The sequence below is a fragment of the Ictidomys tridecemlineatus genome, chromosome 12, assembly GCF_052094955.1.
Source record: "Ictidomys tridecemlineatus isolate mIctTri1 chromosome 12, mIctTri1.hap1, whole genome shotgun sequence".
Lineage (NCBI taxonomy): Eukaryota > Metazoa > Chordata > Mammalia > Rodentia > Sciuridae > Ictidomys > Ictidomys tridecemlineatus.
In genome coordinates this window covers 36,187,513-36,212,598 of record NC_135488.1, presented here as the reverse complement: position 1 = coordinate 36,212,598, position 25,086 = coordinate 36,187,513, and the positions used below count along the sequence as shown (strand labels likewise).

The 25,086-nt window shown below is 57.4% G+C and overlaps 1 protein-coding gene across 4 annotated transcripts in view; it reads right to left on the bottom strand.

Moving 5' to 3' along the window:
• Positions 1–25,086, bottom strand: part of Kcnip3 (potassium voltage-gated channel interacting protein 3) — a 75,386-nt gene that overhangs the window by 42,859 nt on the left and 7,441 nt on the right. For 3 of the 4 annotated variants that reach the window (XM_040270729.2, XM_013364879.4, XM_005339571.5), the window contains exon 2: positions 21,491–21,656. The exons of the other annotated variant lie outside the window; for it this stretch is intronic. In XM_040270729.2, the coding sequence (XP_040126663.1) occupies positions 21,491–21,656 (166 nt within the window). The remainder of the gene's footprint in view (positions 1–21,490; positions 21,657–25,086) is intronic. 4 annotated transcript variants of the gene reach the window in all.

The window sequence follows — 25,086 nt, the reverse complement described above, 5'->3', positions numbered from 1 at the left end:
ATCAAATTGATGGAAACCAGAGTTAAAGGAAAAACCTTAAAAGCATCCAGAGGAAAAGACACACATTATGTGCAGGGGAATAACAATCCCAGTGATGGTGGACCTTGCCACAAAAACCACAGAGGCCAGACTGCAGTGGGGGGGCTTTTTCAAAGTGCTCAAAAAAAAAAAAAAATGAATGGTCAACCTAGAATTTGATACCCAGCAAAATGTCTTTCCAAAATGAAGAGTGAATTAAGACACTTGGAGACACAGACACGTTCCTCAACAAGTACTGAGGTGAAATTCCTCCTGTGGGAACCGATTCTGGGAATAAGTCCTTGCCCGTCACAGGAAGTAGGACATCTCCAGCACCCAGGCCACCATCAGGGCCAGTGATCTCTTGAAGGAAAGGAACTTTATGCTCCTTAATTAAATGGTTCTGGTTTCCACAGTTCTTGTGGTCAGGAAAGACTTGGGAGGCATGAGAGGACCCAGCTATGTGGCCACGTGGGCACGTCCCTGAGTGTCACCGTGGTGGGCCCCTTACTGCTGCCTTAGGGAAACCTCCCTTTAGTTGCTGGCACCCCTTGGCCAGCAGAAAGGCTTCTTTCCCCCAGGTCTCTGTCCCCAGTGGGACATACCCAAATCCCCGCAGTCTAGTCATATTGAACAAGTGATGGTACGGGACCTTGGAGGGCAGTTTGTTCTCTAGCCCCTCATCCTGCCCCCCGGGTCCCCGTCTCACTTGGGAATGGCCATCCTGGTCCTGTCCAGGGGAACTAAGCAGCCCCAACCTGCCAGGTGGATAGGGCCAGCTCCACACTTTAGACCTTGGAGTTTCTACAACATCTGTCACTTGGGTCTGTGAGTTTCTTTGGGTGCATTTCTGTCTCTTGGACGATTGGGTTGGCAAAAGGACAAGGTAAGGATCAGTCAAGAGACACAAGACAGGGTGCCCTATGCCCCTCATCTCCTCAAGTCTCAGTGTCCTCTTCTCCAAAGCCAGGGAACATTCGGGAACCCCAGACCTGCCCCTGGGTATTGTCACTGGGAGACTCTTGCGCACCCATCTCTGTGATGGTGCCTGCAGCTGGAGGGGCTCTGGGCACTTGCTGACTGGTGCGGTGTCATTGGTGTCATTTTAACCCCCTGAACCTAGGCTGGAGCCGGGGCCTGAGGCACCTGGGAGCATCGCTGGCTGCCCAGCGTCTGCCGTTCCCCCTGGCGCTCGCCCCAGTCACATGGGTCCATCAATCCTCAGGTTCCAAGACACTGATGCAGAGTGCTCTCAAGTCCCATCCCGCTGCTGATCTGGGCGGACATTTGGACAAAGCATTTCTTTATCTGAACTCGAGCCCAGGGCCCAGGGGTGTCTCGGGGAATTTCCATCTGGGTCGCTTGGTGCCAGATCTCAGCTCCTGCGGTGTCTTCTGACAGATCAGAGGGGTGTTTATCACAGAAGCCCCGTGTCCCCTGAGGCCGATGAATGACTCAAGGGTCGGAACTCGGGACTGGAGGCAGAATTTGCAGGTTTTGGGTGTGAGCCCACCTTCGCCTCCAGGAAGCTGGGAGGTCTCGGCCAGGCCCTCGTGAGGAGGGGGCGGCCTGGTATGTTGAGTGCTCGCTGAGTCTCCAGCACCACATACAAACATCACTGTCCTCACAGTGCCCTGGAGGCAGGCCTAGCCAGGCTTCTGTCACAGTCACAGCCACAGGAGGCTGGAGGACCCACTCCTCTACTTTCCGGAAGCTTTGGGACACCCACCCTGGCATATGCCTAGCACGCCTGTTCCTCGGGGCAGATCAGTTGTGGGCAGGACTGGTGGAGTCATCATGGAGACCCTTAGCTAGACCCAGAGCAGGGGCGTGGTTAGAAGGGGCCTGGGTACTTTAGCTCTTCTCTGCCGTCTGCACCAGGCCTGCCACGCAGCCTTCACAAGGCTGCCTGGGTGCCTGGGCTCAAGGGGCCTCTGGTCCAGAGGAGGCAGGCCATTAGCCACTTAGAACTGGGCATGGCAAGATGTGCCAGAAGGAGCTCCCATCTCAACCGAGCACCAGAGGTTTCCCAGAGGGACCTGCACGTCTCCACCCTAGAGTGGAAGGTGTGAGGAGATGTAGGCAGAAGGGACCGGAGCAGGGGTGGGGGGGGGGACTGGAGGTGGCCAGTACAGTGAGAACAAGGGGAGGCAGGGCCACAAGGCCAGGCTCAGAGGTGGAGGGCTTGATCCCCAGGGGCATTCCTGTCCTTTTTAACACCCTGAACTGTAGCATGGCCACAGGTGGGTGGGAGAGGCTCCCAGTGCACAGAGGAGACTACTGAGGCCCAATGGGGGCAGTAGGGTCACATGGGAACAAGAACACAGGGATCTCCACTCCTTGGCTGGCCTCTTCCTTCCCCGGGCCTCACCTCATTCTGCTTAGGCATCTAAATGACACCTGGTGGCAGCATGAGGTGACAGGGGAGGAGCCTGCATGACCCTGTCCCCACCCCACAGCAGGAAGAGGGGCTCTGATCCCCCAGGTGCGTGGAGGGCAGAGATGCGTGGAGGGCAGAGATGCGTGGAGGACAGAGGGTCTTCGAGCCTCTCAAGACCCACACCTACCACAGGCGCAGACTCCGGGGCCAGACTTAGGAATCATGCACAGAAAGTGGAGTCCGTACGGCTGCCACCCCAGCCAGGGCAACCAGCGGGCAGAGGATCTGGTGGCAGAACTAGGGTGGAACGGAGTATTTCCTACCCACGTGTCTCTGAGCACTCTGTGCTGTGGATCCTGCTGCCCTTCAGTGTGACCCTAGGGGTGCCGTGCCTTTGAGAGGGTCCTCCTGATTCTGGCCGCAGAGGCCCCTTCCTCATTCCTTCCTAGTTATCTTTCCGGAGGACTGGCCCACGCGGCCTTGACCCATCCCCTTTGCCTGAGGTCAAGGGCCCGAGGACACGCCTTCTTGGTAATTCCCCTCTTGTAGGTGCGCCTTAAATACTCACAGGTGACAGGTGCTGGACGCGGGCCCTGAGCCCAGATGCCCACCTGGACGCTGCCGGATGGTTGCCCACAGCTGGCTTATCAGTGGGTAGGGAGGCTGCTCACACCAACCCAGGGACCTTGTGGAAGCCTGTCCCCGAATCCCATGGAAAGGGACAGCCCCTGTGCCATGAACCCCAAAATCACACCCCTAGGTTGCAGCAGGAACCCAGCCCATATATTCACCGTCTACCTGAATCTCAGGCTCAACCTGAGACTCTTGGTGGCGGCGGGAGGTGGGGGGTGGGGGGATCAGGAAGCAAACAGTACAACTTCCATCCAGAACCCAGAGGAGCTGGGCTGGCCTCGGATGCATTTTAAAGCAGTTGGATCTTTGAAGGGTTGGATCACCCTCAAGCTGCCCCAAGCAGTTCGCATCTGGCCCTGGTCTCAGGAGCCACTCGAGTGTCACCCACTCATCCTGAGCCTGGCTCGGGCAATCTGGTCTAGGGGTTAGGAGAGTCAGTCCCTCATGCTACCCCTCCCCAGTTCTCTGTGCATGCCTCCTCTCTCCATCTGACTGCCAAAGGCCAAGTGAGGGCTGCAGTCGACCTTGCTCAGGCAAGGGCACTTATAGCCCTTCACCCACAAGAAGGGAAGGGAAGGTGACCAGGAATGTGGCCTTCAGCATCTCCACCTGTCACATGCTGACTTCCTGCACCTCAGCTTCACTCTGCCCAGAGGGCTTCTTCCATGCCACTGGATACTGGGCCACCAGAACTCACCAGGACTACATGTTACAGCCTCAGTCTCAGACAAGGGGCCACTCACTGTCCAAAGGGATCCATTGCCCAGCCCAGCTCAGGTCTGGGCAGTGGGTATTCTGGCCTTGACTGGCTGGAACTCTCTCTCATAGCTGCCCAGGGTCAGAACAGGCCCAGGGTCACCGAGAGGAAGGGAGTTGGTGCTTTGCTGGCTAGAACTGACCATAGAAGCCTTCAGTGTACGTCAATCAAGACCAGGCTCAGAAGCTGGTCGCAGGCAAGCAAACCAAAGAGGCCTTTGAACACTGGTCCTGACTGCTTTTGCCTGGGATTTGGGCATCAAATCCCATCTCTGTGCCAAAACCCACCAATGTCCTGTCTCTAGTCCCAGCCTTTCACATGCCCCATCCCCTTATACTTCCCCCGGATGTCTTAAACTTCGACGCACCCCAACTCTCACTGTCCCCCAGGACAGGTGGGCTTGTTTTCCACCACAATAAATAATGTTCTGTTCTCCTGGGTGCTCGGGACACAGCTCTTGCTGTATCTGACTCTGGACTTTGGCTCTTGCCTAGACCACTGTCCCCTGGGCTCTCCTCTCACCGTTGGATCTTTATTCAATGGCAATATTCCCTCCAGGCCCAGCCCTGGGTGCCCCCATCCCTTCCTCCCTGTCCAGTATTGGTTTCTATCACTCTGTCTCCTTTTAATACATCTTTTATTTATCAGTTTCGTTTTATAGCCTCTAAACTCTAGAGGGATTCTGAGCTCTGAGTTCCCTGCTGTCCCCAAGGCCAGGACAGCCCCTGCTGAACAAGAAGTTCCATGACTTGTTGAGTGAGTGCCCAGGTGGATATCCTGGGCCTGGCCTCAGGCATGGAGCGCAGGAGAGACCAGGCCAGTCCAGCAAGCTCCCCAGGACTGGGCCTCACGACCCCAGTGCCTTGGTGCAAAAGCCCCTCTGTAGCAGCAGCCACCAACTCTGGCCGGGCTTGGCTCTGTCCTTAGGGTTGACCTCAGCCAGGCCTGGTCCTGTGGTTGTGAGATTTCACACTGGCAGATGCCTACTGTACTGGGACACCGGCAAATCTTCCTAGCACCCTGCGGGGTCTTGCAGGACAGAAAGGAGAGCTCAGAGAGGTACTATTGGTGATGGCTGGGTCATCCTACCACACAGGCAGGCAGGACCTCACCCCACCCAGATATGGCCCTTGGAGGGCACCGGGAAGCATTGCCAGCCAGGAAATGGGCTGCAGGGGAACTACCCACACAAATTTGGCTTCACCCCTGTGTCTGCCACAGTCATGGTGGTCTCTGGCCTGAGGCCTGTCCACACACCCATTTCAGCATCGGCTTTTCCTGTTGCCTCACGGTCCCCATGCCCTCCCCTCCCCTCCCATCTGCAGCACTTCGAGGGACCCTGGGGAGCAGCGGCTAGATCCGCTCTTCAGCTCAATTACTCTGGCTCTCCTCCCCCACCAGTGGACATGGCCCTGCTTGTGGTCAGACGGAGGGACACCGGAACCCCAGCTCCCAGGCCCCTCCCCAGAGCAGCCACGGGCAGGGGCAGGAGGTCAGGTCTGTGGCAGGAGATGGGTGGGGGTTTGAGGAGGACCGAGGTGGGAGAAGCCCTGAGTTGGCATTTTCAAGTTTGCAGTTTGCAGACAATTAGCAACTGAATTATTCAAGATGCTCCAGGGAAGAGGCTGTTTTTAAGAAAGCATGAGTAAGCAGGGCTCGCTCACAGCCGGGCGCGGGATCGAAAGCGATCAATTGCCATAATGCCTGTAAATATTTACCCGGCTTGATTGTGAATGTGTACACCAGCTGCGGACTTGACACCAGAGTCTATGCCCGACACACCCTCCCAAAGTGGGCGGAGGTGCACGCTGCAACCCCTCCCTGCGTGCCCCTGCTCCCTGGCCCCCACGCCTCATCTGTAGAATGGGCTGGTAAGGTTCACCTTGGCACAGGTGAGTGCAGGGCAGCACCCAGGGCCAATACGAAGCAAAACTGGCCTTGACATGGCAGGAACAAAGGCAGAGGCAGACACCTGAAGCTCTGATCTTACCCCAGATCCTTGGCTTAGTTAAAACACAGGCTCTATTTGCATCTCAGGAGAGGGCTGTCTTAGTACCAGCCCCGGAAGCATGAGAAGGCTGGGGTGAGCCACTCAGCCTAAGCACCCACTGAGCCTGACTGCAGTGTTATCTGGGCACCTACTATGAGCCAAGTATGCCTAAACTGATTGCTGGGTCTTATTTAATCCTTGCAGCCCCAGAGAATTAAGTTCCTCTGTCATTACTCTCTGTTTTAAAGATGGTGAAACTGAGGCTCAGAGAAGTGACTTTCCCTAGGTCACACAGCTGGTACGTGGCAGAGGATGACCTCAGTCCAGGCCATGTCTAGGAGCCACCCTCTGCCTTCCTCCTCTTCCTTCCACGGTGCTCACCCCTTCCATTGCAGCCGCAGGCTTGAGGGCGGGGCTGTTATTCCTGCAAGGTGGGAGTCAGAGCACGCTCTGCCCAGCAGACCCCCACCCCCTAGTTCTGCTATGGAAGGGCTCGAGCAGCAGGCTGTCCCTGTGATCAGGGTACAGACCTCTGAGTGTGGACTGAGATGCTACTGCAAGAACAGCACCTTGTCTCTTGTCCAACACGCAGACACACGGATCACAGGGGACGCGAAGGTGATGAAAGCGTACGCAAACGCATGCGCACAGCTCAGCCAGCGCCCTGTGGCTTCCGCCTCCACACAGACCCACCTCAACCACATCCCTGTGAAATCAGTGCTTGGAAATAGCTCAGTCGCCCACTGAGTGCCTGTCACCCTCCCCCAGGTGCTGAGACATAGCCCCCAGCCTGTGCCCCTCGTATTTTGCAAGCTAGGTCACCAAGCCTGAGACTGAGCAGAGGAAAGAGCTCTGCCCTGGGGTTCCCAGGGCTATAGAAGCCACGTGCAGCTCACGTTTTCCTTCCAGGGCTCAGTTTCCCCATCTGTGCCAGGAGAACTCAGAAGGTCTGAGAAGAAGCATGGAGGAGCTGGGGGAGGGATGGAGACTGCCCTCATGTCAGGTGTTTCCTCGTCCCGAGTGCACAGCCATGGACTTGAGATCCTCATCGGGGAGCCCCAGGGTAAACCGTGCCTAGGTCTTTGCCTCTGCCCTCTTGCCTTTAGAAGGCGCTGGGGACATGGAGCCCCTGTCTGGTACAGGCTGGCATCGGGTCCCCAGATATGCCCAGTTCAGGCTTGGCCCCGACACATCAACCACAGCAGGTTTCCAGCCATGCTTGGGGTGAGGAGATTAGAAGGGCTCTGCAGGCAAGAGAGGGCAGAGGGAGAATTCCTGTCTCCTTCCTCCCTTTCCTGACTCTTTCCTCCCTGTGTAGGTGCTTCCTAAATGTGTCCTGGGTAGATGGATGGGTGGATGAGTGGATGGATGGGTGGATGAGTGGATGGATGGATTAATGGATGGATGGGTGGATGAGTGGATGGATGGATGGGTGGGTGGATGAGTGGATTAATGGGTGAATGGATGGTAGATGGATGAATGGATGAGTGGATGGATGGGTAGATGGCTGGATGGATAGGTGGATGGTGGATGCATGGATGGATGGATGAGTTAATGAGTGGATGTGTGGATGGATTATGATGAGTGGATGGATGAATGAATGGATGGATGGCTGGATGGGTGGGAGGATGGAAGGATGGATCATTCCCTCTGTCATCCCCAAGCTCTCCCCCAACAAAGGTGGGGGGTGACAGAGCTATCCACTTGGCAGGGTTAGCCAGGGGCATGGTCATGAGTTCCAACCTGCCCCACCCACAGCACACTCTGCTCACTCTAGTTCCCTCCTTTTGCTCTGGCCACAGGGGTGCTCCCAAGCTGCACATCTCCCTCTGCTCTGGGGCAACCCCTCTGTGTTGGGAGCAGGAGACAGTTGCTTCCTTGGACCCCTGAGCCTCCCACCTGATCCAGGCAATCTTAACAGACAGTAGCCACACTCTTGGTCAGATCCCAAGGCTGCAGGGAGCTCCCCGGTTTCTGCAAATGCCTCCTCTTACAGGGCTCTTCTTGATTTCTTTCTTAAAACTTAGAGGTGGTGTTACTATGATAAAAACAAAATAAATCCTCTACCTTTCCTTCCTCTTAGTTGACTTAAAAATCACTTATTTTTGAGGTCCCAGAGCTGGGCTATGCATTATTAGTCTCCTGCGGTACCTCTGCTGTGTGGGTTATGGGGCTAACAGTTGCCTAGGTTACTTTACAGGGACTGAAGTCCACTCTTTCTGAAAACACTGACTCTTCCCTCAGGCCTAGAGACGACTGAATGTGACTGGGACAGAATGAGAGGCTTGACCTCCCTGCTTTCATGTTGTCCGACTCCTTTGTTGACCATCCTCGAAGTGTTTTGTCCAAACCTATAATACAAGATGAGCCTGCCTGCTCTCTCTCACTCCTTCCAGGCCAAGGACACAGACCCTCCAGGACCAGAGCCACCGACCACGAAAGAGTGAACGAGGTGGCCTCCAAGTTCCTGGAAGCTCTTTCCCTGTTCCGAGGAGAGACATGACTATTCCTCCCTTTTGTTAGCCGCCCCCTCACTGTTCCTATCCTGAACTGACCCCCCGAAGCCCCCTGAAGATGAGAAACTGGTCTTTGAGCACAGCCCGTACTTCTCCATTCTTCCACTAGAAAATGTCTCTCTCCTCAAACTCATCCCTGGGACATTGGTTTTCCTGTGGAATGGGCTCTGAGCTGAGTTTGGTGACAGTGGTGACCTGCAGGGTGGCGCTGTGGTCAGCACTCCCACCATCATGGCTGGTTCCTTCTTCCTCCTGCTCACTCCCATGACCCTGACTCATGGACCTGACTCCTGTATGATCTCTGCCACTCCCTGCTTTTTTCCTGACATTTTGGTCACGACTTAGGTTCTATTCCTCAGTGCACCCTCCTCTGGGGACCAGATGCCAGCCCCAGAGGGGGAGGCATGACCTCACCAGCATGGCTGTATCTTTCCCTGAAGGGAGGCAGGGAGCATGTCCTCCTTGGGCCCCAGCCAGGACACCTTCCCCACAGCTTGCCCCAGGCACTGCCTGTCACTCAGCCAGCCTGTGACTAGAGCCCTCATCCAAACTCCAGACCAGGGGTCTGCCAGGCTGTGGACCCAGGCTTTTATAAACCCTCTCACCTTTTCCCCCAAATTGGAAAAATCCACAAAGCACCCATCTTTCACTTACAATGTAGGGACACTCAATATATATTTTTAAAATAAACCCAACTTCTCACCATCTTCACCATTATTTCAAAAGAGAATGAAGACTTGACTCCATCCATCCATCCACCCATCCACCTATCCATCCATCCACCCATCTACCCATCCACCTATCCATCCATCCACCCATCCACCTATCCATCCATCCACCCATCCACCCACCCATCCACATATCCATCCATCCACCCATCCACCTATCCATTCATCCACCCATCCACCCACCCATCCACATATCCATCCATCCACCCATCCACCTATCCATTCATCCACCCATCCACCTATCCATCCATCCACCCATCCACCTATCCATCCATCCACCTATCCACCTCTCCATCCATCCATCCACCCACCCATCCATCCATCATCCATCATCCATCCACTTGTTCATCTATCTAGTATACTGGCAAAGTCTCTTCATGGCCTGTTTTCCACCATTTCACCCCAGAGACCCCCCAGCCTGTGGGCTGTAGGTGGGAGCCCTGGTCTGTGTCCAGGGAAGCATCCTAAATGAGATCATTGTGGGCTTCCCTCCCCCAGCCCTGTCAGGTGCCAATCAGGAGGCCCTGCCTTGAACCTGTCCCTTCATCCACACACGAATGCAGAGGACAGCAAGAGACCTTCTTAAGCAGCATCCTTGGATCCACCCACCTTCCTGAAGCCTCTGGAGGTGACATGGAATGAGGCTCTTGTCACTCTAAACCACATGGAACACTAGTGACGAGCAGAGATCTCATGGGCAGCAAGGACTAAACTCAGGGAATTGAGAGCCAGGATGCATCCTGGGTGAGAGGTGGCAGCCTGAGATTGCTAGCTCTCTTTGCCCCAAAGCCCCAAAGGTGTGAAGGGCGTGGTCAGAAAACAGCCTGTGACAAAATGTTAAATTGGTGCAGGGAGATGGCCACGTTGGCACATGCTGCCCCCTGGTGGGAAGATGGGGAATGACTACCAGGAGAACTGCAGGGAGGCAGGGACCGCAGGTTGGGCCTTCCCAGGGCGGGGCTCCAGGATCCCCAGCCTGTGAGGGTCGGCCTGGGCGCTCCAAGCCCTCAGCCACCCAGCGTGGTTCTCCCTTTCCCTTGAGTTGTCCTAAGTGTTCCTCCCATCCTGGACATGTGGACACTTTCCCAGCCTCCCTTCCCTCACCCCAAAGACCCTCCAAAGCCCTCCCCCTCAGAGCACAGGGACCCCCACATACGCACACCATGCCAGGGGAGGGGTCTGGTGCCAGTCCCCATATCCAGGCGGGTGGCTCCTCAATGCTTTGTGGAAACTCCCCTGCCCACCTCATCAGCTGGCCAGGCCCACCCTTCCTGGTCACCCTGCCCATTGGCTCTGTCTGTGTGGAGGCAGGCCATGAGGGAGGCCGGGTGGGCAGAGGCTGGAGTGGGGGCCCGGACCACAGCTGCCTGCTCTGTCCACAGAACCCAACCACTGGCTAAGGAAAAATGCCAAACTGCTCACAGTTGGCTCTTAATGAACTCCGCCTCGTTAGCGAGGCCCTGGGGAGCGGTTTAGGAGATGCTCAGAGCTGTGAAAGGGCCCGGGACATCCCAGGATGCAGAAAGGAGGGGCGGGGAACAGAGTTAGAAGCAGGACTGGGCATCCCCCAGACCTGGGTAAGTGGAGCCGGGAGAAATCACAGGATTTACAGCTGGCCCTTGACCTTGAAAATCGCCATCTTTAGTCTCTGTTTTTAGCCTTCGTTTCACAGACAAGGAAACCAACCGAGGCCCAGAAAGGGAGATGCCCCAGCTCAGGGCCACAAAGACCCCATCAGCATCATCCCAGACACTGGCTGTGAGGGGTAGCACTGCTCTGTCCTTAACTGACACCGGTACAATCCTCAAGAGTACCCTGTTATGTCGGACTGATGGACACATGTCACCTGACAGCCCCTCTCCATGACCTCTTCTGGCCACTTCACAGATGAGAAATAGGCTCAGAGAGGTGAGAATCTGCTTTGCACAGAGCCATGAGATTCTGTTTTTATAATTTGGGAAGAAAGCTAGCGACCACTGAGTAACCTTTGAGGTCCTGCCAGGACATCGTCCACTCCTGGGGACAGAACTCAGTGGTTCATGGACTGGGGCTGGCACACACAGACCTGTCAAGCTGATAAGATGCAATGGATTCCTCTTCTCTCTGGCAAAGAACCTGCAGATGGTGGCTTTGCTGTCCTGGATCTTTCTTGGTTTCCCAACCCCAGTGTCCATGGGAGCATCCTCTCTCTGTCCCCTGCATTGCCACCCTCTGTCAAGCTGCCTGTATTTCCCTGGTGAATCAGCCTCGTCACGTTTCTGCTTTCCGCATTTAGGGTTCACTAGAACCTTGACACTCTCTCGAGTCTATTTGTAGGCGCACGATATTTTTAACGCTTTGGCACGTTTCTTTGACAACTCAAGCCAGATGTGCTCAGCTTTGTCCCTGCTGTCCCAGCCTCATCCCTGGCCCCTCCCTGCCTCTGCCCCACAGCTGCTTGTTTCTGGGAGCCCTGGGCCTGCTCTGTGATGGCAGGGACTCTCTGCTGGCCATGGGGCCCCACGTCTCCTGTCTGGGTGCCAGATGGGACTTTTCCTGTAGCATTTGGGCAGAGTCCCAGCAGCCAAGGCCAACACAAATGGTGGTGACCAGCTAGGCAGGTCACATTTGGGGACTGGGAAGTCTGCTCTGTGTGACTTGCTCCTCCTCTCTCCCTGAAGGGCAGAGCAAGTGGAGGTTGGTGACTCAGAGGGAGAGAATATGCTGGAAAAGGCAGGTGTGTTGGGGTGTTTCCCTCTGTCCCCCACCCAAGGAGCCTCCATTCATACCTCATCCAAGTAAGGGGCTTCTCAGAGGCCTGTGGGTATCTGAATGTGTCCCCTGGAGTTTGGGAGGTACAGGACTAGGGGGTTCTGACCCACCCATGGAAGAGGTGTGTTGGTGGCTGGGGATACATTGGCCAGAGGCAGCCAGGAGGAGGGCAGTGACCTGCATATGCTGCCCTGGGACCCTCAGAGAGCCAGGGCTCCTGCAGACCCCAAGGAGGGGCAGGGGCATCCCTCTGCTTGGTTCCATCCTAGAGAAGGCGTGGACAGGAGGTGGCTCAGCACCTGAGAGTCAGGGCCAAGGGCACCTGGCCGTGGGAACAGCATGAAAGGCCTCCCTGGGCATGGCTGACACCTAGTGTCTGCATAGAGTTCATCCAGAGGGCAGGCAAGAGCCATCCCACAGAGTGGACTGAAGGGTCAGAAATGACAATGACCAGGATCTCCCCCAGGTGGTCCGATAGGTAAGCATTGGGCATTTGTGGTTTTAGCAGCTGCCCAGATGGTTCTCAGGACACCGCGGGGCTCCTCAGGCCTGGCTGGCCTCGGCTTTTTCTATGCCCAGGTAGCTCTTCCCCACATGGCAAGAGGCCCAGAGCCAGTGGCCTGCAGAGCCCATGGGAGCGTGGAGGTCGACCAGCAGGCCCAAGCCTTCTCCATCCACACGCCCTACCTTGTCCTGGGGAGGCAGGTTGTACCTCAGGAGACACAAACCTGCAGTCCTTGCCCTTCCCTCCCCTGGTTCTGAACCAGTGTTCATTGTCCACCTTGGGGACAACCCTATTAGGCTCCTAATCAGGCTTTGTCTCATTCTCCCTAAGGATAGGATGGAGAAATTATTGAGAGAGAGAGAGAGACACACACACACACACACACACACACACACACACACACACGTACATGCGGGGGTGGGGGAGAGGGGGAGAGGGTACCAGGCCCTGCAGGTGGAAGGTCTGAAAAACACGTGGAGCTCCCAGGTCACGAGGACCTCTGTTTATCACAGCACCGTGGCAGGAACTGACCCTTCTGCCTCCTCCAGAGCAGGCTCTGTTACATATCCCACTGGACACATGAGGGGCCATGGTCAGGAGAGACCCTCAAGGTCACTCATCAGTGAGCATGTAGGGGCAGCTGTAGGAGCAGCTAGCGGGGTCATGGCCGGTGGGCTGGTGACCCTGGCTGCACCCCTCTGCCCTCGACTGGGCCCCTCCAGGGGTCTCTCCTCACATAGAAGCGGCCAGCGGCCCCACCTCAAATCCCCTCCTCCCCCTTCCTGGAGAGGGGCGTGCTCTGGCCCTGCAGGCAAGGCCAAGGGTGGCAGGAGCACCTCAAAGTAAGGACCTGGGTCCCCACCAGAGCCCCCTGAGCTTGCCACGTGGCTCCAGACTTGGCCCCCACCTGCAAACCGTCACAACAGCAGAATCCTCTCCTCTTGTCCCTAGAGATGAAGTTCTGCTTTCCAGTATTTTCCACTGATTTCCAGAGGTTTGATTCTGTGCTCAATTTGGTGTTTTTATTCTTAAAATGTCACCTGTGAGTCTGACAGGCATTTAACGTGACAGAGGCTCTGTGCTCCAGAGGAGGCAGGGAATAACCTGGGCTAAAGGCCCTGCCTCTGGGGAGGGGACAAGGTCAGGGACTCCAGCCCTGCCCTCGGCTCGCGGTGGGCAGGCAGGTCGGTGGGCATCACACTCAGCCTGTTGCTTTGGCTCTTGGGAAGTGTGCCTCGCACGCCCACACCGACTCAGGCAGGATTTTTAGGGGTTTTGATTTATACCCAGGAAGTCACATGACTGCTTTAGCCCACCAGTAGCAGGACAGGACAAAAGAGCCAGGAAGTCCTTGCTGGGTCCCCAAGCTGCAGATGGCCACCCTGTTTCTGGGTCTGAAACTCCTGTCACCACCCCTTCCCAGGCATCCTGCCAAGGAGACTCTGGGTCCCCATGTGCAGGGATTCCTCCCCTCCACCCTCCTGGCTGTCCCCAGGACTGAGTCTGGGTCTTGGTCCTGCTCAGCTCTGGGTGGGGGGCGGAGGAGGCAGAGAGGAAGAGGGGACGGGACGCAGCCTGCTTGGAGTCACCCCCATCCTGAGCTCCAGCCCAGGCCCGAGCCTGAGAGAACTCAGGGATTCTCAGGGGACCCCTGCACTCCTGCCACACCTCCAGGGATGTTGGGTTTCATGAATTTTGAAAGGTGGGTATCTGTCAGCCACTAGCTCATCTCCCTTATCATCACCACAGATGGAGGAAGGGGGGGGGAGGGCCAGCCGTGGGGCCCAGGGTCTGTGCACCCCGGGGAGGAGACTTGTCCCCTCCCCTCCGGCTCTTCCTCCTGGGCAGCCCTGGCTTGGCCTCCACTGCCCACTGCTCACAGCAAGAGGGGCAGAGCTCAGAGCCGGTTCTTTCCAGTCCCGTCCCCAGGGCCGCTGCCCCTGGACAGTGCTGTGCAGGAGGCAGGCTGGGTCCTCAGCCCCAGGGGTGCCTCTCTCTGCCCTCCACCCCCCGACCCTGGTCCCACGGAGCAGCCCTCACCTCGAGCCAGGTTCCCAGAGATGAAGCGGAAGAAGAAGCTGATGATGTCGCCCAGGTGCTTTTTGCAGCCATGCTGGCACTCCTGCAGCCTCAGGCGGGGTCCCTCGCTGTGCCCCGCCATGCCCCGCCTGGGGGCCCCAGGCCCAGGGCCTGTCCCAGGCTCTGCACCACAGGCCACAGGGCAGGCGGCCGCCCCCTGCTCTCCGCCTCCTCTGCCTGCCTCTCCCAACCTGATGCTGAGTGCCTTTCTTTTTCTAGAACTTTCTCTTCCCCCACCCACTTCTGGCCTCTCAATACCGGCGTCTCTTCTCTTGGCCCCTATCTCTCTGTCCCTGTTGCCTGCTCTCTTGGTCTTTCCAAAGACAAGCTACCCCGCAGCCCAGAGGCGCAGAGGCCCTGGGCAGCCACAGCCCCACAGCCCCTGCCCTGGACGTGTCTCTCCACCAGCCCGACCCCTGCCTCAGGACCCTCCACCTTGCACCTGGCTCCTCAGCCTCCCAACCCAGGAGCTCGCTGTCCCCGCGGTTGTACGGGAGGGGACTGGTGAGGGTGGGCAGGGCTCCCGAGCTCCCAGCACCCAGGGAGGAGCTGCCACCAGTGTGACTCTCACTAAGGGTGTGATCTCACTGCAGAGGGCCCCGCCAGGCCCCCATCTCTCCGCAGTCACCTAGGAGGCTCAGTGCCAGGGCCCAGGCAGAGCTGGGGCAGGGGACCCTGGTCTTTGGTTTTTTCTTGGCCTCTGACCTCTACTCACGGATCCCACCCCGCAGCCTTACTGGTGCAGCATGAAGAGGTGGGAAGGGGTCTCTCCAATGAGATTAGGGGAAGATGTACCTGGAGCAGGAACTGCTAACCCCGCCCACCCCCCAGGCCTTCTGAGCCCCAGTGAGCACCTTCAGCCCTCAGTGTGACCCTGTGAGCTGTTGTGCTGTGTGTGGCTGAGAACACCAGCTCCACATCTGTTCTCCCTGCTTCTTTGTCTATGGAATTAGCTTCTATTGAAGACGGAGATAGGCCCAGCCCCCCAGATTACCATTCCCCCCACCTTCCTTGCAGACAGCATGGCTGAGTTATGGCCCATGAAATGTAAGCCTAAATCTTCCAGAGGTTTCCGAAAGTGTTGCTTTCCTGATGGAAGCGTCACCAGTTTTCCCCTTCCACCAGATTTCTTCTACCTCTTGCCTGGAATGAGGCCACGATGGTGGAAGCCAAAGCAACTGTTTTGCAACCGTGAGGGCAAAAGAACAGACGTTGACTCACATCCTCAACTAACAGCGAGTGCCCGCCACCTCCTATCTTAGATAAAGCCATTGCTACTTGGTACTTCTGCTATATACAAATGCAGACGAGTCACAAGATCCTCTCCAGTGTCAAGGAAGAATGCTTCACCTTGTAGCTTCTGCTGATTAAAGAAGATGCAGAGTTTCATGGGCTGGCTTGTGTGTCATGGGTTGGCATGCTGCTCTGAGCTGGTCACTTGGCTCAAGGAGTGGCTGGGCAGCAGGCCTGGCCAGGGCAAGCAGCACTGCCCTGGGGCTTAGTCAACCACACATTCCATGGCACAGTGTGCCTGAGGCTGGTTAGGACACCTGTGGTGCCACAGGTGTGTGTGTGTGTGTCTCAGTGGGAGAATCTCGGGTTCTAAGCAAAGTCTACTTTTTTGGCAAAAATCTCCTCTCCTTCTAAGCAAGCAGCCATTGCTTGCTGCTGGGCTGTGCCAGAGGTGAAAGGGCTGATGGGACACCAGGTTGCCTGAGTCCTGAGCTGCCTTCCACCTCACCCTCTCCCCCAGCTTGCAGGATCTGGTGTGTAACGCTCCACGATGATGTAAAGGTGCTGCAACACGAGTTCAGAGCCCGGGCAGGGTGGGGACTGAGGGCACAGGCCGGTTGTGCAAGCAGGTGGCTTGTACTCTTGTGGTGTGTCTGCTACATGGCCACTGTCCCCTGAACCCACACCTGGTAAGTCCCTAAGACTTCTCAAAGAGGACAAAATTCACATCTGATTTGCAGACAGAACTGGAGGAACTGTTAGCACCAAGTCCAAGCAGATATTAGGGCCCACTTGGGGACAGGAAAAATGGGACATGTTCAGGGGGCAGAACTTTGTGGACATCTACTTTCCCCTGTTGTCTGGAAGGAGAGATGGCCGAGGCACAGATTTACCTTGACCATGGGAAGGTGTTGACCATTTGTTCAGGGCTCAGGGAGGCGGAGGGGACAGGATTGGGCAGTGGTGACAAGGAAGTCTGGGGAAGAACCCAGAGGGGGGCTATCAGAGTCCTTGGTGAACTCTTGGAAAGGTGCCCAGGGATGGGCAGGGGCCTGGGGCCCAGGGAGACCCGAGGACCTGCTCTGTGCAGTGGGGCCTCCCCTGCCCACTTCAGTGCCTGCTCAGAAACAAAGCGCCCTTCCCGTAGTTGCCTAAGGTTCCACAGATTCAGCACAAGAATCCCTCCCGCTGTCTGGCCTGGCTGCTGAGTGCCCAGCCAGCCACCAGGTGGCAGGTCAGCCAAGTGTATGCCACGCATCACAGAAAGGGCCACCATTCCCCTCCCGGCCGCTCACACATATCTAGACGTGGACCTGCCTGTATGGCTGTCCTGCTGCTGGGGTCCCACATGTCATTGTTACTGACCAAGGGGCTCACTGCAACAAAGTGTTTTCAAACCCCACTGTCCTTACGCGTCCCACCCCTGGATGGCCTTGCCCAGAGGTGGAGAGGTCTACTGCTGCGAGGTTGAGACCGTCCTGTTAGATGCTGGACATGCAGCTTCTCCCGCCCAAAGGACGGTCCAGGAACCAAGGGATGAGGTGAGGCTGTCCCCATCCCATGCCTAGCATTTGGCCCGTGTCTCCAGTGCTCTGGGCTCTGGATTAAAGATATCAGATTCCAAAGGCAGAAGCCATCTCTGAAGGTGAGATGCCATGGCTCTGCGGAAGCTCAGGCTGAGAAGCCACCTGGCCATCATGGGCTCCTTGTATCATTTAGACTAATGGATGTAACAGAGCGTTGGCCAGGTGGACGGTCCTGATGGTCAAGGGATGAAGACGCTGCAGCTACACAGCGAGGGATCCATAGGACCCAGGCGACATCTAGCAAGTTCTCCAGGGAACCCTGGGACAGTGCCAGACACAGTGATTAAGATCAGTGTCAGGTGGGCACAGTGGCACACACCTGTTATGCCCACTATGCGGGAGGCTGAGGCAAAAGGATTGCAAGTTTGATGCCAGCCCAGACAACCAAATAAGTCCCCCTCTCAAGAAAATAAAATAAATAAAACAGTGGGGCTCATAGCAATCCCTCAGAGGTGGACTACAGAGGGCTCAGATCTCTAAGGAGCGGGGGTTTGGATCTCTCCACTGGGGACTCTTAGCTGAGGCCTCTGTGGTGGGTTAAAGATGGCCACACAGAGGCGGAACCTGTTTGTTCTCCCCTTGAATCTGGGCTACCCCTGCACTTATCTTGATTGATTTTTTCCCTTGACTTCCCTGATGGAAGTGTCCACCAAGTAAGAAGCTGGCTTACCCTGAGGCTGCCATGCTGTGAGGAAGCCCAAGCAGCCACGTGGACAGAGACCCACACTGAGGCACCACAAGGCAATTCCCAGGAGCTTCACGCCCATCCCAGCCACCAGCGAAAGGCAAATTATCACAACCGGTAACATGCCAAGTAGAAGAACCATCTAGGAGGAGCCCTGCCCAAATTCCTGACCCAGAGGAGAGAGAGAAACAAAATAGCTGTTACTTTAAGACACTATAGAGTATGTTGTTAAGTAACAAGAAGAAACAAAACTTGCCCCTCAACTTCGAGGGTGGTGGGCTCAAACAACTCTCCTCTGTGTAGAGATCCTCTTCACAAATCACCTCTCCCCTGGCTCCACCTGACCTCCTGCCTCTACTTTTGGTGAAGACGGCAGCTTCCCAAATCACAGAACCCTTTTCCAGAAAAATCTGCATCCAATCTGATATTTCATTTGGAAATATAAGATCAGTTGAATCCTGGTGCTTCAGACACGGTAAAATGCTGGCGGTATACATTGATATATCCTCACAGTTGAGAGGCAAGTTAATTTGACTTTTTGTTTCCAGATCTCTCTGCCGTCCCCTTTCCAGGAGGATGCTGGTGGTGGTCTCCTGGTTTTGCCTGCAGCTATGATGGGAGCCTGGGAGGAGTATGTCCCAGACACAGAGGGGCTCAGGGGCTGAGGAGACTGCAGGGCTCCACTCTGGGAGGGGTGGGGCTATGTCCTTTGGTCAGCAGTCGCACTGTCACACTGAAGCACGTGGCTGGTGCTCCAGGGCTGCTTCAGGAATAGCCCAAGGGGTGGGGGAGACGCTGCCCACAGTGGCAGGGCTTAGTCACATCCTTGTTCGATGACCCTCCAGAATTTCTACAAACCTGTCCAGGCCTGGAGCCAGCGCTGCCCTGCTTAACAGCCTGGATCCGGCTGTCCACAGTCAAGACCCAGGTTAAGCGGGTATTATTCTGGCTAAACAATCCAAGAAACCCAAGGCCCACAGCCCTGGCGAGGAGTCAGACTTGAGAAGCAGGTTTGTCGGGTTGGCTGCCTCAGCCACGCTCTGCTCGAGAGGTGTCCTGCCAGGAAGAACGTTAGGAAGGACCTTGCTGGGGAGGACACACAGCAGGTGGGTCCCAGCTTCTGGGTTATCAAGAAGAGCTCCCTGGAGCTTCTGGGCTGAGGCTGGGGAGCTTCTGCTGGCTGAGGTCCCACGCCCCTGCCACAGAGGCCACCACCTTTGCCCACCTCCCAGCTGCAACTCTGGGGTCTTCGGCCCAGGAGTGACTGCCCAGGGCACAGCTGAAGCTGGTTCAACCCCTGTCCTTTCTTCTCCAGGTCCCTCAGTCCCTCTCACCCTTTGCCAAGGTCCCAACCTACCGGAGCCCTAGGACACCGCACTGGACCTGGGCTTCTGCTCTCAGCCACTCAGACCCCATCTCTCTGGCCCTGTGCCTGCAGAATGGAAAAACCCGGCCAGGAGGGCCAAGTGTCTGGGCCGCCGACTTCCACAGACCCTGGAGTGCTCAGGACTGCGTGCCCGGCCTCTCTGAGCACGTGGACAGACAGCACTGAAAGGCACCCATTGTCCCCCGTACCCAGAGCCCACAGGGAACAGAGGCGCCTCACCGGCACACGTTTGCACAAAGCCCCTGATGTGGCCACATCTGGAGTCGTCCTTGAGGACACAAGGGTGCACAAGGTCTGTTTGGACTGGGGAATGCGGGCTTAATCAGGGTCTGGGTGCCTCAGTCTGTGGGGTCCCCAGGAGACCCATGTCGGGGTGGGCACCCTGCTCAGAGCATGCCAAGGTGCTCCAGGTTCCACACTTCCTAGGGCCCCAATGCCGGTGACTTGCTGAGCCATGTGACCACGCCAAGCACCCATGGACTTTTATGTAAAGGAGGGTGACAGATTTGCAATGCCTGCTTCCATAATTACATAGAATCTCATTGTTTGCTTTCGTATCTCTTCTCACTGCCTGGTATGGGGTCCAGTAAATGTGTCCTCCTAGGGAAGCGCACCAAACTCGGGGACCCATCCATGTTGAAGCCCTGCCCTCCACTCATGCCCTGTCAAGAGCCGCAGGCAAGAGGCCCCGCCCATTAGGAAGCGCCCTGAGTTGGGCGTGGCCGTGGGCGTGGCTTTCCCATCTCTTCCATTTCCCACCTTCTCTCCCATCATCCGCACTCTGCGGGGCTGCTGCTTGGCCAAGGACACACCAGCCTCAGCCCCATCCTGAGCCACCACTGCCTGCCAGCGGGAGACGCAGAGGTGAGGGTGGGTGACATGGGACCTACAGGAGGAGAAGGAAGCCTCAGCTCCGTCACCCGCCTTGGATCCACCAGGAAGACTGGGAGACCCAGAGGCCAGGAGGGACTCTGGGTTTCAGGGGTACAGAGCTGTGCCTGTTAGAGTGACCCAGAGTCCCCTGGATATACAGAGGCTGTACCTGCCCCGCTGCTCTCCCTTCCCTAGCAGACGGAAAATAGAGTGTTTTTATCTTGCTGCAGGACACGCAGCTCGGTGAACATGTGATCAGCCCGTTTCTACCACCTGCAAAACCTATCCTCCCCCACAATAAATACGGGGTGCACAAGGGCCCCAAGAGTGTATTCAAGTGTGCTAGCACTTCCATGGGAGAGGCTGGGGGACAAATGCCAGCTAAGGGTGACAGCAGCACAGATGGGTAAGGGCTCCTGTGGGCTGGAATGGTGCAGGCAGGATGGGGACTTGGCGGGTAGCAGCCCTGTCCCCTCATGCACACTCAGGACACTGGGAGTGGCTGCTTGTCGCTATGTTTGCTGCCTAGGCCCCTCAGGGGGCCCTCTCCACATGTGACCCCATCAAGCCTGAGAGGCTGGGACCTTGATCGTGCCCATTCTCCAGCCCCAGGCTCCCTGGAAATCACACAGCTAGAGGACGTCCAAGACAGTGAGCAAGGCGCAGGTCTGAAGGACAAGTGTGTACCTCAGAGGCAGACTCTCACCCGTGTGTGACATCACGAGTGTGCGGAGTGTGTGCGTGGGAAGGGCAACTGTGCATGGCATGCAGGCGTGAGGGCTGTGTGCCCATGTGTGCAAGGTGGTTGTGCCCACCTGTGTGTGGGGAACACGGGCATGCGTGCACAGGTTAAGTGAGGTGTGTGCATGTGTGTGAGATCGTGGGGGCTGCCTCTGCCTCTCCCTCTCTGTCACACCCACCAAACACCAAATATGGCCGTCAGCAAGCACAAGACGGCCATTTCTGCTAGTTCCTCTGTGAACCCCTAGGATGCCAGCTCTGCACACTGGGGCACACTGGGGCACACTGGAGGGCTGAGGGCAAGCCTCCCCTCTCCAGGCCCTCATGCCCATCCACATATGCGCCTTGTGTCAGGGGTACCAGGCCCTCTTTTTACAGAGGACTTGGAAAGGACAGAGAGATGCCCAAGGAGACCTGGCAGGTGGGTGCTGGGTCGGGAGGAACCTGGCTTCTGAGACCGCAGCTCCGTCCTCGAAGCCACCCACTCCCAGCAGGGCCTCAGCCCTCTGTCCCCACGCTCCCTGAGTCCTGCCTGGAGCTCACTGCCCTGATGAGACCTGGGGGCGAGGCTAAGGCCTCAGAAAGGACAGAGCTCCAAGCAGATCCCTGCCCCCAGCCCCAGCCCTACCTGAGCCCTGCGGGGCTGCGCTGGACAGAATCCACTTGACCAAGCAGCACCGCATCAGGGCCTGGCGGGTGAGCCGTGGCCGCTGCCACTTGACACTCTCCTTCTTGCTCAGCGGTGTGCGCCCAGGGTCCCCCAGGAGACTGCCGTCCGACGCCTTCATGGCTTCCTGCAGCAGAACAGGCAGAGTATCCTGAGCCGCTGATCCCAGAGGGGCCTCGGGGGCATTGCTGGGCCACCTCACCCAGGGCTTGGAGAGGCCCCAAGCTCTGCTGCCCCACGGGCCTCCGTGGCCCCTTCCATGTCTTCTCTGCCCCATCTCTAAGGGTTTCTTCCTCTCTGCACCCTGCTCTAGTGTATGATGGGGCCCCCCAAAAGAAGGTGGTGAGGATTCGGGGGGGGGATTAGGGTGAGCCTAGACCTGCTGACTGAAGCCCCCGCCTGAGAAAAGACCAGATTGCCAGAGCTGGTGGTCACTCAGAGGTCCCAGTCCAAGCCCCGCTCTCTTCACTAAAGCCCGCGGACAGCAGTGGGTGTCCCTGTGCCCCGGAGCCTTTGCTCTGCCTGCCTTATTTTTTTTTACCTATGGCAAGCGGAGGATGGGTGAGTGGCTGATGGTCACCACAGGAGGGGCATGCGGATGGATCCCACCACCCAGCTGTGCAGTGACCTGAAGAAGCAACTCAGATGGCTAACGGGAGGGGTCCCGGAGGAGAGAGTGGGTGGTTAAGAGACGGAGGGGCCTGAATTGGAGTTGGTGTGAACTGAGAAAGGACAGCCCCAGAGCAGTGGGACTTGATTTCCCGTAACAATATTTGAGGCCCCTTGATCATCCTGGTTTCCAGACCACCCGGGTCTTCAGTTCCCCAGGGGCAGCCGCGTGGCCCCTTCCGGCCAGCTGCAGTCAGCTGCAGTGGTCCCTCTGGGCATTGCTGTGCCTTTGTGTCTGGTACCTGTGGCCATGGGACAGGTTCTGGCCCTGTGATTGGGTCACGGCCCCCAAGCAGCCCTGGGCTCAGGGTATCCATGTGCTAGTCTTGGGGGCTCTCGGGACTGTTCTGAATGGCCAGGTTGTCAGTCCCTCCAGGACCAGGACGCTTTACGGTTTTACATTCACACAGTTCTGAAAAGCCTCTTGTGGCTTAGCGTGACTGACAGGCAGATGTGCAGTTGGGTGAGGGAGGGAGGCAGGGAGCCAGTCCTGTCACAGTCTCCACGGAGGGACAGGAAGCCAGGCTTAGGAGTCGGATCAGGACAGCCAGAGGCCAGTGAGGCCTCTCTGTGAGGCTGGGTGATGCTGGCCCCTGTCCCAAGGGCACCAGGCCTAGGACCCTCAGTGACCTCATGGCCTTGCTGCCCCTGGAACTAGAGGCTATGCAGGGCCAGCTCGATGCAGACACTGGCTCCGGGGTCAAAGCCAAAGCCCTGGCTGGAGACCCACTCCCTGGCTGCCGGACACAGGAAGCAAGCCCCTGGCCTCCATTCCGTCTTGCTTGCATTCTGTAGGAACCGTCTGAACACGGGAAGAGGCCCAGCCATGATCCCTGAATTGCTGAGGGGCTTGCTGCGTTCTGGAGGCTCCAGGTAGAGGACAACCCTCCAGTGGCTTCATGGCTCATGGCCCCACAGTGACTCCTGGTCAGATTTGGATGAAGTGACCCCTTGGCTGGCCAGTGTCCAAACCCCTGATGCTGGCTCTCAGGCCCCCTCAGCCAGGTCCCAGCTGTCAGTTCCCCTGTCCACAGCTGTCCCCACCTCCCCAACACACCTCCTCAGCAATACCCCACAGGCCCCCTTTCTCCATGCCTGGCCCCGCGGTGAGGGGCATCAGTGGTGCCCAGAGCTGCAGCCTGGGTAGGGCCGATGGTGCTGATGGGCAGAAAGGGGGCGAGAGGCGGGTAGAGGGCCCAGGGAGGCACACACACAGGGACCCTACCCTGGCTGGTTGGAGAGGCACCTTCTCCATGATTAAAGATCTGATTCAGGAGAGAAATGGCCTCAATGAATAAAGGCTTCACTTCAGTCAAGGAGGGGGCAGAGCTGCTGCCTCTCAGCTCCCAGGTTCCTTGCTGAAGGATCTGCACACAGGTTGGTGAGCGCGTGGGAAGGAGAGGCCAAGGTGGTCCTCAGGTCACTTCTGTGAGTTCACACCCCAGGACAGTGCTGGTGAGGGCAGGCGGGGGCCACCCTGGCCAGGCGCAGCTCGGTCACAGGGATTCTATCTCGCGGGGGCCAGGCTGGGAGAGGCCTGTGGTGTCCCTGGCTTCCACCTGGGAAGGTTGGGAGGCCCATGGGCAGGCCGAGCCCCCTGGTGCATGTCTGTTCTGAGCCTCAAGTCGTCTCCTTGCCACCTACAGGGCGGGAACACCACCCAATTATATAGACCAGGAAATGACATCCCCGAGACAATTTGGGACATCCCGGGACCACACTGGAAATGCCAAGGCCTTCTGATGCCAAAGTTCAGGTGGCCTTGGCCAGAGTGACTGGTCATAGGGCCAGGACCCTGGAGAGCTCACAGAAGTTTTGGGGTTCCCCAGCCCCCGCAACCCAGTCAACAGTCTTTCAAAAGTAGCCGATGTTCTGATGTGTCCCGGGGTAAGGGGCCCTGGTGGGGAGTCCAGGAGGGGTGGTGTTGGGAGGCCTGGGCGGGGCTGGGATGTTGGGCTGCCTGTTGGGCTGCCTGCCTGAGGGGCCGGGATCCCACCTGTGAGCCCCAAGGCAGGGCCTGTGACCGCCTCCTTGTGAGGTAGGAGTAGGTTCCCAGGAGGCTGGAGGGGGAGGCCCAGCCATCCACACAGCCTCAGAGAGGAGCCAAGGCCTGGGACTAGGCCCGTCAGGCTGTGGGAGAAGGGGAGGAGGCGGGGGAGTGACCAGGTCACTCTCATGAATATTTGACACTTGTCTGTCTGGGAGAGGGTCTGGCGGAGCTGTCAGGAGTGTTCAACAGCCGCCCTCCTCTTGGCCCCCGAGGCTGCGGGCTCTGAAGAGCGGGAGCCCTGGGAGGCCACCCCGTTGCTCCTTGCCCAGTGCTGAGAGGTGACGGAGGAGAGCTGGGGCAGGAGGAGCCCATGAGTCACATCCCCTCCCCCCGTGGCTTCCTGCGGAGTTTCAAGAAAGGCCATTCGGCCTGCCCCACCTGCCTCCTCCGCTCCTCCTGCGCTGGGCTTGTCCCTCCACTGAGGGGACACTGATGCCCCTGCACTGGACACTTGTCCTGTGGATGCTCAGGGGCTGGCTCAGGAGTCTGGTTCTGGGAGCACCCCCTCAGCCTAGGAGAACCCCTGGGTCCCCGTCCCAGCACTGCTGTGTCTTGGACTTGGGAACCTTGTCCTCTTGGAACTTATCCTATAAATTTTTTTTTCTGTTTTCAGATGCATTTATTTTCTTCTTCCAAAAGAGGGTGGGTCCTGCCATGTGTCCACAGCTCCTCGTGTCACAGACCCTGGCACCCATGAGACCCTCACTCCTCAAACTCCACAGGAAAATCCAGTGAGAACGTGGGTAAAAGCCATGCAGATAGCCCTCCAGTGGAAGGGGACATGGAGATGGCGATGAGCCCCTGACCACATGGGCAGCTCCATTAGACTCTGGGATCT